Source organism: Helianthus annuus, chromosome 4 (genome assembly GCF_002127325.2).
Source record: "Helianthus annuus cultivar XRQ/B chromosome 4, HanXRQr2.0-SUNRISE, whole genome shotgun sequence".
Classification (NCBI taxonomy): Eukaryota; Viridiplantae; Streptophyta; class Magnoliopsida; order Asterales; family Asteraceae; genus Helianthus; species Helianthus annuus.
The window spans coordinates 182,782,373-182,798,243 of record NC_035436.2 but is presented as its reverse complement, the minus strand read 5'-3'; the positions used below and the strand labels follow the sequence as shown (position 1 = coordinate 182,798,243).

The 15,871-nt window shown below is 33.8% G+C and overlaps 1 protein-coding gene across 1 annotated transcript; it reads right to left on the bottom strand.

Moving 5' to 3' along the window:
• Positions 1-3,302: 3,302 nt before the first annotated feature.
• LOC110937306 lies at positions 3,303-7,163 on the bottom strand. Its single transcript, XM_022179704.2, has 7 exons — positions 6,788-7,163; positions 6,604-6,690; positions 6,251-6,505; positions 5,975-6,136; positions 5,817-5,870; positions 4,990-5,136; positions 3,303-3,946 (listed from the first exon to the last, which is right to left on the bottom strand). The coding sequence occupies exons 1-7, from the start codon at positions 6,929-6,931 to the stop codon at positions 3,569-3,571; spliced, it is 1,227 nt and encodes a 408-aa protein (XP_022035396.1). The 5' UTR covers positions 6,932-7,163; the 3' UTR covers positions 3,303-3,568.
• Between the last annotated feature and the right edge of the window lie 8,708 nt (positions 7,164-15,871).

Genomic DNA, 15,871 nt, shown 5'->3' with positions numbered 1-15,871 from the left:
GTTGTAATCTTGACTTTGGAGGTTTTTCAAAGAAAAAATGATTATACATATGGTTGTTTTAACCTTGGCTTTGGAGGTTTTTAAAAAAATTGTTTTTTTTACTTTTCACCCAAAAGTATTTCATAAATTACTTTTAACCCAAAACTATTTGTTTTTTTTTTTTTTACTTTTAACACAAAACTTTTTATCTTTTACAATCTATCCTCACAACTTTTTTTTACTTTCAACTTTGGTTCTTTATAGTTTTCATTTTCCGTAAATTTTTCGCTATATGCTTCGTTCTAAATTTTGTGACTTAACACATCGCAACGTGCGTCTTTGTTTTAGCATTTTTACGTTTCGTTCTAAATTTTGCGAGTTAACAAGACGCAACGTGCGTGTGTGGGTGAACATTTTTACATCATCTACGTTTTTCCCGTTTGACGGATTCAACATAACATGCTTATACTAAATCGATTTACTTATAACTAAAGAATCCCCGCCGCATTGCGGCGGGTCGTAATTCTAGTTTTATATTATTTTGATAATATTCTCTTATATGTTAAAGACGATGGAAAATGAACAGTATCATCACATATGTGGCAGGTGGTTCTTGCAACATGGTCGTAAGTGGTTCTTGTAATGGTACCCCGTTTTGACGAATATTTCGGTAACGTACCGAATACCGGTACCGTACTGTAACGTAGCGAATATTTCGGTAACGGTACCCAGTTTTAACAAATTTTGGTATCGGTATTTCGGTACTGGTTCAGTACAGTACCGTATCGTTACCACACTCATCCCTAATGGAGATTGCTTATAAAAATGGAAGTTCCATAAAAAATGAGTTAATTATTGCTTTGCTTGGGACTTTTTTTTTTGTTAGACCCAAACATTTCATGACCAAATCTAATTCATAGTCAGCTGATCTATAACCGACTTTCTCCTCCATTTAAAAAAAGTAACCAAAATCGGTTTTGTTTATCAATGTCTAATTAACCAACATTTTGGTTATGGTTACCGTTTTGGACTCAAACCGACCAATACATTCCCAGATGTCACTAATGCATAAGAACGTGCTATGTCAATTATCACATCTCAAGCAAAAGCGGTCTCAAATGGAAATTGAATCGGTTAACAGTTGATATTGGCTAACACCCAAAATCGTTTATTAATGTGAAGAAACTTAACACAAAACTTGACTTACAATCATCATACCCTAAACACGGTATCTATCTAGTATAATAAAAGAAACTAACTTTTGGACACATGTCATTCATTTAAGGCATTCTCAAATATATATTTAACTTATATTAACTAAATAAATAAATAAATAAATAAATAATATTAAATCTTATCATACTTTAATAAAATATTATCCTCAAATCTAAATTATTAATTTAATATATTTTTAAAACAAATACCTATCTTTCCCACTTATCTTATATTAAATATATAAATAATAAATTAATATTAAATGTTATCCTAATTTATTAAAAATATAATTTTTTTATTATTTGATATACAAAATTATATTTATTCAACTCGTGTAAAACACGGGGTTTTTAAAAATTTAACATATATTTACTATGCAAAGTTACATTTATATAATCCGTGTAATACACGAAGTCTTAAAAAATATAACTTTGTTATCATTTGCTATGTAAAATTAGATTTATTCAACACGTGTAATACACGGGGTTTTTAAGGATATAATTTTTTTTCTTATTTGGTAGATTTTTCAACCCAACTATACACGGGTTTTTTAAAGATACGACGTTTTTAGTATTTATTACATTTATTTAATCTGTGTAATACACATGGTTTTTAAATATATAACTCTTTTTTAAATCAAATTCAACACGTGTAATATACGGGGGTTTTAAGGATGTAATTTTTTTATCATTTGGTAGATTTATTCAACCCGATTATACACAGGTTTTTTAAAGATACGACGATTTTTGAATTTAGTATACAAAATTACATTTATTTAATATGTGTAATACAAATGGTTTTTAAAGATATAACTTTTTTTACTATTTGATATATAAAATTACGTTTATTTAACCCGTAAAATATGCGAGTTTCATAAAGATATAACTTTTTATTATTTAATATATAAAATTACATTTATTCAACCCGTGTAATACACGTGGTTCTAACCTAGTTTATATAGCTGAACAAAACATATTAGACTATAACTAGGATTGCTAAATAATAGGAATTGGTCATTAATTCGAAAATCCCAACAACATCTGCAACGCATTTATAATATAACTCTATTGGGGATGGTTCATGCACGTAGTTGATGGATAAATGTACCAAAGAACCTTTAGTCTAGCGGTACCAATGTGTTGGATTAGGTTTTTACGTTTTCAAGTGGTGATGGTTCATTCCCAATGGTAGATAAAAAAAATGACCAGTTTAGTAGTAAAATTAGAAAGTACATGAGTTGCGATTGACGGATCGATGTGTTGTAGGTCCATGGTGTTTATGACCGTTATTGACATCTCCGAGATGCTCTAAAGAAATCCAAGCTTATAAAGTTTGGGCCCTAAAACCGGCCTTTCTTATATTGTGTAACCATTGGGCTGGAAGTAACTATACTAAAAGGTTGCTCTAATATAAATAAATTCAGTAACCTACCATGCATTATCTTGACCAGAAACTTAATTTTAACAAATCTCTCTACATTTGTACATGGTAAAAATCCGTAGGTGAAGTGGTGAACTACCTATCTCTTGCATGCCCAACTAATTTTAAAGTGGTTGGCTACCGAAACACAAATGAAATAATATTTTTTTAATTGTAACACAACATAAAAAGCGTGAAAAGGAGAATAAATAGAATATAAAACTATCATTAATTTAAAATTTATATAATCCGTCCCTCTTGAGGACGAACATCTCTTCTCCCTCTCGCGTAAAAATCCCCTCCTTCACAAACCATCCGTGTGGACAGAATCAAGAAAACACAGTTTCTTGCCTTCTGTCCTCCACCTAAGCATCATGGCATCAGGCCACCGATAGACATCCCTAAGAACGTTTGTTGGAGATGGTCTAAGCATGCCAGTTAAGGTTACGATTTCACCCTTCAATCGGCTGCTAAGCCAAGTGTCATGGTCCTATACTAGTGTTTTGTTAGGACCCCCCATGGGACAAAACCCTTATACCCGAGTTCACTTTTAATTACCAAAACAAATACTTTATCGGGTTTGCAATTCACTTGAGTGACTTGTTCCGGTTTTTTACTGGTCCGGTCCAATCAACTCCGGGCTAAAATGAACCCAACAACGAAAGAAACAGGAAACAAGTGACATGAAATAAGAAATTTAATATGTCATATTATTAATCCGACTCGCTTCAATACAATACAAATGTCACACAAAGACGAACCCAAATACTTACAATTCATAGTTTTTTAGAGTCGTCATAATCAAATACAACCAAACCCAAACCAACTAACAAACCATAACAATATCCTTGTTTCTAACATACTCGTATGAAGTAAACTGAATTAGAATCTACAATAATACATATACCAAATACACCAGTTCATTAATTTAATGAACTTCCATAACTATCAAATTTCACGGGCAATTCGCGTTTCTGCCTGGTCCACCATAGTAAATGTAGCTGCCCCAACCATCATTCTTGCCCGTTTGAACATCATAGCAATTGGGCTGCTCAGTGAATGTGTCTATATCTTTTGGGGCTCTAAGACTGTTTGATCCGTCTACTATTTGAACATTTCTGAAGTAACTGGACTTACCAAAGCCTTCTTCGGGGAAATGACCGCTGCCCATTTGGGTGGTGGTGTGCTGCCCGTCAGAGGCGGAGTTCACCACCTCACCGCCCCATTGGATCATTGATGCACTTTCGCTTAAGTAAGAAAAGAGTGAGCCGGGCCAATATCCGAGCACATTTCCTTTACCAAATTGCATCCACCAGTTTCCTTGCTCGGGGTCCTAATCGATTGCACCAAAGTAATTAAATGAATGACCATCAAATGTGCGTGGGATTATTTTTTTAGTATTTATTTGTTGGTGATAGCGGCATAGCGCATGCAAGGTTTGTGCTTGGTATAGGTGAAAAATAGACATCGGGTGACTTTCAACCCGTTTGAAATCAAACTTAACCTAAATTGGGCCGTATATGGATCAAAATTGCCACTTCTAAATCTCACTATGAGTAATTATGTCATTTTGTTAGGAGTGACATCTTTATTTATAGATTAGGTGTTTTTTGTTTTGTAAGACTTATGAACACTGGTTTTTGTAGATGCCCATGTGCCGCCCAAACCCATACATATGACTTTTAAGAGTCAAAAGAATAATTTTCAAAAGGCAACTAAGCCTATTTATGTGATAATGGGTCAATTTTGCTATAAAAGAAATGGGCCAAATTATGTAAGTCACATAAATCATACTAAAGTATTTACAATCTTCAAATTGTTTGATTAAAAAGTGAAGTTTTGTTCATTTCAAAAAGAGTTTTAAAATTGTATTTAATGTATTAATTATTTATGGAACTAAAAAAAACTATTGATTGGTCAACGTGACCCGAACCGACCGTTGACCCGAAACCAGTTCTATTCTTATAACTTCCTGCATGTTGCCAACTCCTAGTTTCCTCTTCAACTTTGATAGGGTTTCCAAGTGTTTTGTATAAAACTACAAGACTTAACTACACAATATACATATAATACAAGACAGATGATGAAAACAATTCTTAAAATAAAGAAAATGTCATATTAAATTTGAATTGTGGACCTATATATATAATTACACACAGGACACAGAAAAAGAAACTATTGTCATGAAGGACAATTTTCAAAGATTCCCCAACTCCCACTATTATACTGTATTTTTTTATAATTTTATAGAAAACGACATCCTTTTAGAGTTTTAGGGATTGCAATAATTATATTCTCCCTTTAAAATATAGGACCATATAATGCACTGAAATAAGATAATAATTATCAATTATTTAAACCAGTTTAAGAGCATACCTTCCAGATAAGTACACTGATATCATATTGGGAACCATGATATTTAGAAATAGGAGAAATGCTGGCCCCCAATGCTATCTCATTGTTGATTTGAACAAATCCTGAACACAGAAGGTTGTAACAGCCTGTGGCCTGATATGCATCACTCTGCACATATTTATAAAATAAATAATAAATAGATAAATAAATAAATAAGGACCCACAATTGTACAATTTCACTGGAATCCTATGCAAGTTTATTCCCCATAAAAAAATAGTAAACACAGTTTTTTTTCTTTTTTTTTTTTTTTTTTTTTTTTTTGATCTTTTGAACCTAAGGGGTGTGTTAAAAAGGGTGTTTGCATGTTACTTTAGAATGATTAGTGTAATATATGAAATCATTAAATAAAACTAATCAATTGACTAAAGTTTAATAAAGTTAGATAAGCTCTTATAATAACTTTTTACATTATTTTGACCCGTAACGAATTAGAAAACGATAACTATAGTTTATATAATTATTGTGACTTCAAGTTAAAATATCTTTTTCAAACTCACATTCAAACACCCCTTATGTGACATTTAACTAGCAGCCAAACACTTAATCCAAGTGGTTATGATGTAAACTGTTGAATTACCACGCGGCGAGTTCTACGTTAAAAAAGAAAATCATTATGAAAAGCGAGTCATAGTAGTTCTCGTTATGCATTGCACATTCCTAATATTCAAGCCATCATTAAAGAAAATGAAAATGAACAATGCACAACGAGAACTACTATGAACCGTTTTTACAATATCTTAAAAGTGTTTAACTTGAAGCAATCATACATGAAACTAGGTGAACTTACAGTCCAATATGTAAAGAATCTGGTGTTATTATCGCCATAAAGATCTGGGCTGACCTGATTTTAATTCAAGATCATACAGAAACATATTGTCATTACATAAACACGATTAAAAAATTCGACAACTTTTAATTAACATTATGTGGAAACTATGAATATACCTGCCAACCCGCTTCAATGCTATTGAGATCTGAAGCAAATGAGCCTCCTAATAACCAAATTTGAGATAAACTGAATTCATTAGACTGTTGAATCTGAGGGTCCCAAACATTCATAGTTGCTTTTGCTCCATAAAACTCTCCTTCCACATATGCAATTGCATGCTAAATGAACTCCAAAAATCAAAGGTAACAAAAACAAGATTCAGTAAAGGCAAAAGGGTCATTTACAAAAGTCAACTAAGTCAACTAGTTTGTAAATTGTATTGTCCAACTCACCTGATGGCCACTTTGATTAATAAGATCAAGATCAACAGAATTTGGTTGTGCAACAGTGTGGAGACTACTTTTCTTGCCATATTTCTTGATAGAACTTGCTCTAAGAATATCTTCTTTTTTCGTTCGTCGAATCGGGATTGTTCCTTTTTCACATTTCCCATTTGAATGCCATAATTGAGTAATTGTTTGGTGATTTTGTGATGATACTTTCATGCTCTCAAAATTATTCCCTTCCGGATGATAACTTGGCCTCATCTATAATCATAATAATAATTAAAAAAAAAAACAAATTTTCCATTTAATTACACAATTTTGAGTTTTGACCACAATTATTTTTTCAAAACCTTATATACCTGAATTTTATGATTTTTGAGTGAAGGATGTTCGAAAGCCGCTTGTTGCGAAATATGAACACAATCTATTATATCACCATCCGGACTCTGTAAAAAAAAGAAAAAAACGCATACTCAACAAATTATAATTCACAAAACATAATAGTAGAAAAACGAAGGAACACAAAAAAAGTACACAACACACCTTGATAGATTTCATAGAAGGTTTATTCAACCGATTCAAATGCGTCACAATCTCAAACTCATGTCTAACAGCGTAAGACACACGCGCTGCAACGACAACACACAACACCACCACAAACCGCAAAAACATATTCACCGTCATCATGAATTCTTTCAAACAAAACAATAGTGAAATAACCAACAAAAGAACATACAAACAATATGGTTATCCTGATAACATAAACATCTGGTGCTGGTACAATTATACAAATCTGTAAGCTACAAGTTTATGCAAGTGAAAGTGTTTCACGTGAACGAAACAAAAACTGGTGACACTATCTTCTGTTGAGCTCGTGATTGAGAGAGACATGAAGGTGAGAATAAAAATGGAAAATGAAGATGGAAGTATGCAGATAGACAGCTATATTGGTTTGTCGTGTAATAAGTGTGGACCTAATGATCAACGAATAATTTCATGGTGGAGGTGTAGCCCCTAAATGATTTTGACATTTTACCTATATTTTCGGGCGAATTTTTTAACTTTTATTATTTTTATTTTTATGAGACATTTGAGTTGCAGTAAATTTGGTTTTGGTTCCGGTTGATTTGAAAATGATGAACCCATTTTGGTTGTGATTTGATTGAGGAGACCCAAATTGGGTTGACACCAAATCAATGAGTATTTGATTTAAAGTTGTTAATGATGAGATGATAAAGCTGATTATTATAATTTGTTATTAATAGAATAGGAAATTTATTATTTCTCTTTTTTAGTTTCAATATTGGTCAATAGTTTTTTAAGTAGAAAGGACCGGCTAGTCGGACGTAGGGCTGTAAACGAACCGAACGTTCAGCGAACAGTTCGTGAACCATTCGGCGGGAAGTTCGTTTATGTTCGTTCGATTAGCTTAACGAACGAACACGAACAAATAATTTCGTTCGGTTAGCTTAGCGAACGAACACGAACACAGGTCTCGTTCATTCGACTGCGTTCGTGAACGTTCGGTAATATGTTCGGTTACGTTCGTTCGTGTTCGTTTGATTATATTAAAAAATAATAAACAATAAACTTTTTATCTAAGCATGTTGAAAGCTTGAAATCCTATTTTTTTCTTAGTTAGCTAAAATTTGGACATTCTAAGACATTTATAGGGATAATTATTTCTAATTCACAATCAAATCTCTTATACTCTATCTTTATAATTGCACTAAAAAACACTATATTTTCTCTTTTTTTTCAATTAATTAATATTTTTTTATACTTTTATCATTACCTTTTCTTTCTCCTCCACTCACAACCACTTTCAAAAATATTACAAAATTATAGAGGTGAATAATATCTTTCTCCAAATTTTTACTGAAGAACAGTAATTTTTTTTGTTTTTTCTCTCTCCTCCACATAACAATTTACAACCACTCTCACAAATATAGAGGTTACACTCACATACATATAGAGGATCCATTGTGAATGCTCTAAGTTAGTTAAATTTGATTCATCATTTGGTGGTGTAGTAGACTAGTTGTGTTTTGATTTATCATTTGATAGTTGTATTAACAACTTATATCCAATGTTTAAGGATACCAATGTTTTATTTTTTTTTATTTTCAAGTTAAATATTCGTTTGCGTTCTTTTTTATTTGCTTGCGTTCGTTTTGTTCGAGACCAGTGTTCACGAACTGTTCGTGAACAACTGAATTTCCTTAACGAACGAACATGAACATAAACTTACGTTCGGTGTGCGTTCGTGAACAGTTCGCGAACATGTTAACTTCCTTAACAAACGAACACGAACATATCCTTGTTCGTGTTCGTTCGGTTCGTTTACAGCCCTAGTCGGACGAGTACTGGAACCGCTGGACCAGTTGAACTGGATTTTATGACAACTTGGAGTTATAGGTTGGGTTAGACTTACATGGTTAAAGAAATTCCATAGTTTCTTAGTTTATAAAAGGTAAGATGGTAGATTTAAACATTTTTTATACAAAAAAAAAATTAGAGTTAAATTAAACTTATTGTAAAATATGAGTCCCAAATTTTGAATTTAGGACTTCTACTACAAACTTATTTGGATCCTCACATCATCATTTTCTTATCTCATCATATGCATCCTCAAACCCATGAAATTTATCATCACCATCCTCAAACAATTTTTTTAAATAAATAATATATAACTAAAACAAATTACAAAACTTCTTTAAAAAACCTAATTCAAAACTAACATTAATTGATATCCTCAAACCACAAAGACATCCCAATTTTCCATCCTCGTCACCGATACCTATGGAGTTAGGATGGTGTTCCATTCGGTACCCAGTGCCACCTCACCCATCATATGCTCATGCCAAATGCTCATCCCCCATAATTGTATTTTACATTTTACAGAAGTAAATATTTATATACAAGATAATCCGTATAGTTTAGTTCGCCTCATATCTAAGTGAGATTAGTAACAGAAAAAATGGTTATTTTTAAAACTAGTTAGTTCGAGTTGTGTTAACACTTATCTAACCTTAAAGGGTTCAACAGGAGCATAGCATATAACATTATAACAAGGTGTGCTAGTTAGTTGTAGTTAAACTAGTAGCCAAATAACGAGTTAAATATGTACAGACAATACTTTCTTCTACAAACAAATTTTTACTACCGTCCTCAGAATCAATTGAACACTCAAGTTGAATGTGAAATCATCTTGAAAAATTCATACTAAGTTACAAACCAAATCAAACAAAATATAACATAACATTCAAGTTGAATGTGAAATCATCTTGAAAATGCATACTAAGTTACAAACGAAATCAAACAAAAACACAATATGTCAATGCGAAACCTAAAATATTTTAATAACTCTTAAATAACTTAATAAAAAGATTTTGATTACCCAACCCGATAAAAACATGACAAAATTTTATGACCCTGGAAAAAAAAAATATCAGCGCATGTGCCACAGGTCATCGACTATAAGTAGGACTGGAAGCGAACCGAGTCGCGCTCGAGTTTGAGCTTGATTAGCTTATGAGTGCTCGAGCTCGGCTCTATTCGTGCTTTGAAAACAAAGCTTGACTGGTTGGTACTTTCTCAAGCTCGGGCTCGGCTCGTTTAGTATCTATTAATTCATATATTAAATTAAATAATAGACTCGTTAGGCTCGTGAGGTTGATAAGTGAAGCTCAGGTTCGTTTAGCAAACAAGCTTATTTTAGGTTCGGGCTCGGCTAATAAACAAGTTTAAATAAGCTCGGCTTGCTTGACTCATTTACGAGCTAACTTTAAAAAAGGGGTATTGTTATTAAATATTAATAAATACTAATATTACACTAAGGCTCAGTAAAGCTCGACGAGCTTCACATGTCAGGCTCGGGGTCGATAATTAAATAAGCTTTATTTTAGGCTCAAGCTCGACTATGACTCAATAAGATTCGGCTCGTTTCTAGCTGACTCGAGCGCTCGCGAGCCGCTCGGCTTGTTTGCACAACTAGTTATAGAGAGATGACAATAAGTGTTTATCTTTAGTAAAGATGTTTTAGCCTAATATAGAAGGTATGTGAGTTAGACGTTCTAAAAAAAAGACATATCAGAAAGGGACAAAAATGTAAATTTAGATTTTTTCAGGGAAATCCTACATTGTTTTATTTTTCTAATCTTTACTATTACATATTTGTTCATTATAGTTAGAATCCTCAACAATTTAGGAAGAATGCCATTGTATTCGGATACCTAATTCACATATTTCTCTTTCTATTTCATTATATTTGTATGCATAAGTGTTCATTTGTAAATCTTTTTATAGAATTAGTTTTATAAGACGTTTATTTTTCGTTTATAGGTACTACATGTATATGTAGGTAGACAATATAAAATTAAACCATATTTTTTTCACGCAATTATTTAAAATCATGTAGTTATTCTCACCAAACACAAAAAGTTTGTGTGTGTTTCTCTCTCTAAAATTCGCCATTTGCGTCTCAATAATGATAGATGCAAACGGAGAACAACGTGTAGAAACTCATATTTTCCAGAAGTCCAGAAAATGACATTAGATGAGACAAAACTTTTGTTGTTCTTGTATGTATTCATGATACTTTACTAGAAAACATAATTGTATAATTCAAACTAAAAATGTCAAAAATTTAAAAGTATCTAAATACATAAATCAACACATGAAGTTTAACATGCCTAAAAAAATGTTCATGTTCATGAACAGTGTTATCGACATTTATGACCTTCATGTGTACACTGTGCCAATAAATTGGAAGCTAGTATGCAACCACATGGGTACTGAAAGACCAACTATATTTTTTTTTTTTTTTTTTTTTTTTTTTTGAACGGCAAATTTGGATCACTGACGGACCACTGGAGTATCATCGTGCCACCAGCGGAACCACCCGATCATATCCATCTCCACTAGGCATAATGCCTATACACCAATTCAGAAGGAAACCCAATAAAAAGACCAACTATATTAACTGAAGGTTGTCCTTGTTCTGAAAATGAAGGCAACAATACAAACACCATAAACACACATATTACAAATTTCATTTAATGCCTTACACACCAATGTTACTCCACATTAACTTATTTACCTTTGTTCCATCAACTTACATAGGTGTCGCGCATGTGCATTGAAATCAATGAGCGGGTTGAACATGTTGGGTACTACTACTACAAATGATGTCGTTAACACTGACGTAAAATGGTCAACATTCAATGCGATAAGTTAAGAGGTATAATTGACAATGTAGATTGTAGACCCTTCTGCTTTTATTACGAAAGTTTACTAAGCGCACTCACCAATATCCATTGCCCAAATGGTTAGTATTTATTTAACACTAGGCATCAAGGGAAAGGGTAAATGACATCAAGAACAAGTATATAAAGTTTTATTTAAATTTTAGTGTAATAAAATAGATAAAGTAAATACAAGAAATGACCACTACACTGAATATTTATGTTGAATATATAGTAGGTATGATTAGATTAAACTTTAAAGAATGATAAATTGAATCATTACATAATGTTTTAAAAGTAATATTTAAAAGTATTAATATATTATTTATGAAAGGAAAGTTTGACCTTACATAAGACCCGACACGAAGTGGTTTTCCAAGCTGTCGTTTAGATTAAAATACTTAAGTGCACCACTTTAATGTGATCCAAACTGTCGGTCAATTTTTAGTTTTAGTTCTTTAGAAAAATAATAAGTCACATACTTACTTTTTTTTTTTTTTAAGGTAAACTTCATTAAATAAACCGTCGACCCAAGCCGAGCCAACGAAAAAACAACAATCAGAAATTACATATGTACAAACGAAAACCGCTCCTTCCAATCTATATCTTTATGTTTCGATCTTTTAGAGTACCACAAATAACTTAACGCCTTAATTTCACTTAGAATGTCTTCTATTTTAACCGACACGTTTGAGAACTTAAGTTTATTCCTGGCCCGCCATGGACACCAGCATGAAACCATAATAATACCTTGTAGCGTCTCCTTTTCTTCTCCGACACCATTAGATTGTTATGAATACTGAACAGGTCTTGAAAAGAGAACGCAAATATTTGAGTAATCTTGCACCACGAACTTACCCCGTTCCACACCATTGACGCAACGTAACAGGCTAAGAACAGATGGTCCGCCGACTCGGTCTCCGATCCGCACAGTAAACAGCTCGGGTCGCTGACTTCAATGTTCCGGTGTAACAGTGCCTCCGACGTGGGAACCCTGTTCAAACCCAACCTCCATACATGAATATTAACTTTGGCTGGCACCCATCTATTCCAATCTACTACGAACCGATCGATTTCTTCCACATCCTTCTTTAACAGCCTCTTAACACTCTTAACTGAAAAGCAACCATCAGGGTCTGCCGTCCACTTCCACATATCCTGACCCAAAGTCATCTGTATTACAGATAGCGCATCAATCAGCTGGTTGAAACTATAATCCGAACCATCCGAAGATAGGTCCGAGTTCCAACTCCAATTATATATTTTTCCCCATTAACAACTTTAATTCTATCCGCAACAGAGCATCTTTTGTCCGACTCGGCCCTAAACAAATCTGGAAAAACAGTTTTAAGGGGGTCATTTAACAATCAACAATCGAGCCAAAAGGCCACATCCTCGCCGTTTCCTACTGAGCCTTTTAAATAGTTTCTTAGTGGCCGACCTTCCACCTTAGTATTAATAAAATTTTTTGCAATATTACTCCACACTCCCGGGAACGACTTTTTGTATGGAATGCACTCCCACCCCTTCCTGTTCGCGTGAAGAGCCCCAATGACTTTTTTCCAAAGATTATTGCATTCCGTCTTGAATCACCAACCCCATTTGGTTAAAAGAGACGTGTTCACCACTTCCTGCTTATTCAAACCCAAACCTCCATCTTTAACATGTCGAGTGACCAAGTCCCAAGCAACCCAATGCATTGATGTCTGTCGTTATGGACATGCAAAAACCAACTAAACTATATAGATAGGATAAGTCGGATATCGAACCAGAGGAGGATTGTGGAAAGTGTGTAATGCTCAGTTTTGATTAACTACTAGTAAAAAAAATAAAACTCAGTTGTTGGTTTGATTGACTATCTAAAAAATTACGAACTAAAAGTGAGATTTAAATCAATAGAAAGAACAATGGTTCCTCCAGATTTCAGGTTTTACAGCTAGATTCAATTATGTGTTTAATCGAAACACTTACATAGACATAAGTGTTGAATCTAATTAACCAGTTGTGATAACCAACGACTAAGTACTCCGGTCAATACATAACGGGAGGTTATCGAATGATTATCAATTACAATTACAAACCCTAACCCCATGTCAAATATATCCCAATTACTAGAACTCTCGGGAACTGAATGCTTAGAAATTAAGGTTTAAATAAATGCAATTGTTTACAACCAATAAATCAAATCAAAGGTGAAAAGCATCGAATGCTTAGATCACCGAGTTAAACGATTGTCACAAACACACAAAATTATCTAACTTACAAAAACCTCCATCCGGAGGAAACCACCAAAATTAGCCGCTCATGGTGGTTGATTGATCTTCCATGCCGAACGATGATGACTGTTGTCGTCCCCCCTTACTGCCGTCGAAGATGATGATGAATTGATGTACCTAAAATTGTGTGTATAACCGCCAATAAGAAGTCCATATGTGCGGCCCATTTCCACTCCCTATCCGGCCCAAAAATCAAGACCCACATGCACAATGATGGCCTCCTTTGTGTCTTTCACGTGAGTAGGCTGCCCAAAAGTCCAATCTCTCTTTTCTTTTGATGTTGATGATGTGATGATGATGTTTAAAGTGTTGACTTTTGTGTCACCTTGTGCTTCTCCTAGTTGTCTGCCAATTATGATGATAAGTGACTTGTTATTGGACCAAACCAAAAGATTCACAAATGTTCTCTTATGAATATGGCGGCCAAAATAAAAAAAGAATCCAACAGTCCCCTCTTCTCTTGATCTGCGTGACTTTTTATGATGATGTAATCGATCCCCTAAAGTCAATGTTGCGGCCCAAAAGTCAGCCGCCCAAACCAATCCCCTCTTCACGTGGTGATCTCGGCCCAAAAGAGAAGTCAACACATGATGATGTTGGAAGTGATGTTCAGTTCACATGATTCTCCTTTCTGTGCTTTGATGATATGCCGCCAAATCCAAGCCCAATACTCCAAGAAGTCCACGTGAACATATGCCGCCCAACATCTCAGCCCAACCGGCCCACCTTTTTATTCTAACCATATGCTACGGAACAAAACCATAGCTTACAGTCTGTACGTTCTGTTTCTTTTTTCGTATCTTAGCCGTAGGTTACACTCCTTCCCTCTAGTTTGCATCTTCACTTTCATACAATGACTAAACGGCCCCTCAACTTCGTTCGTTCATAATTCTCGTACATTCAAGCTACATTTCGACTCGTAACGGCTCATGAATAATGTAGCGTGTCTCGACTATCATCCTTGATAATTCTGCTTCATCACTAAACTCCCCAATTTCACCGAATTACGCCGATTAACCTGTAAAACCACATACTTGCGCAGTTAACATATTCAAAGCATATAATTACGTAAACTGCAATAAATCACACAAGATAAGCACTTTAACAACCAGATTTCACACTCTCCATCATGCATCTTTTTCTCCATCGAAGACCCTCCCCACAAAAAAACTTTTAATCATCGATTCCAAATCCAAAATGATCTTTTTAGGAGCTTTGTAAAGAGAGAAATAATATGTCGGAAGACTTTCCAGTACAGATTTGTGATTAAAACCACCCTTCCCCCGATAGAAAGAAGATGCGCCTTCCATTTTGATAACCGAGCCCGGAAAATTTCTAAAACCGGTTGCCAGTTGGCGATCCGATTCATGTTAGCTCCAACTTTAGGCCAAGATAAACAAAAGTCACATACTTACTAAATAACAAGTAAAAACTAAACTACTATAGGATTGATCATTAATTAGAAACGGAGAATTGGAAATAAATAATCCTACATAACTCAATTTGGCCGATAATAATCCCAAATCAGTTATTGACTTGTAATAATCCAAACTGATCATTTTTTTGTAAAATAGTCTGCCGTTAAATTAGCTTAACGGAGTTAAGTTTTTATCCAAATTAAAAGCCGATGTTTTAGGGCTTTTGATCAGAACAAGGATACGAGTCGACTAATGTAAAACTTACTTCGGAATTGTGCTCGAAATGGCTTGATTTTTGTTAATTGGCAGTTTAAACACCCGAATTGAAGCACCGTTTTCGTGGGGGTTGGGGCAGTATTTCCAGGTAAGTTTTACATCAATCGACTCGTATTTTGATCAAAGCCCTAAAACATTGGTTTGTAATTCGGAAAAAAACTTAACTCCGTTAAGCTAATTTAACAGCAGACTGTTTTACAAAAAAAAAAAATGACCAGTTCGGATTATTATCGGCTAATAACTGACTTGGGATTATTATCAGCCAAATTGAGTTAGGTGAGATTATTTATTTTCAACTTGCCATTAGAAATTATACAAAAAAAAATGATTATAAAATAAAGTTGTAGAATCAGAAATTAAATTAAATAAAGCCTCATATTAGGCCACCTGGTATACTCTAACACCCATAGG

Excerpts from the sequence above, each read along its gene's own strand:
- LOC110937306 (XM_022179704.2), bottom strand. The coding sequence starts at position 6,931 with ATGATGACGGTGAATATGTTTTTGCGGTTTGTGGTGGTGTTGTGTGTT. Across the intron at positions 6,506-6,603 it reads TCAAAAATCATAAAATTCAG|ATGAGGCCAAGTTATCATCC; the intron begins GTATATAAGGTT and ends TTATGATTATAG. Across the intron at positions 6,137-6,250 it reads TTAATCAAAGTGGCCATCAG|CATGCAATTGCATATGTGGA; the intron begins GTGAGTTGGACA and ends GAGTTCATTTAG.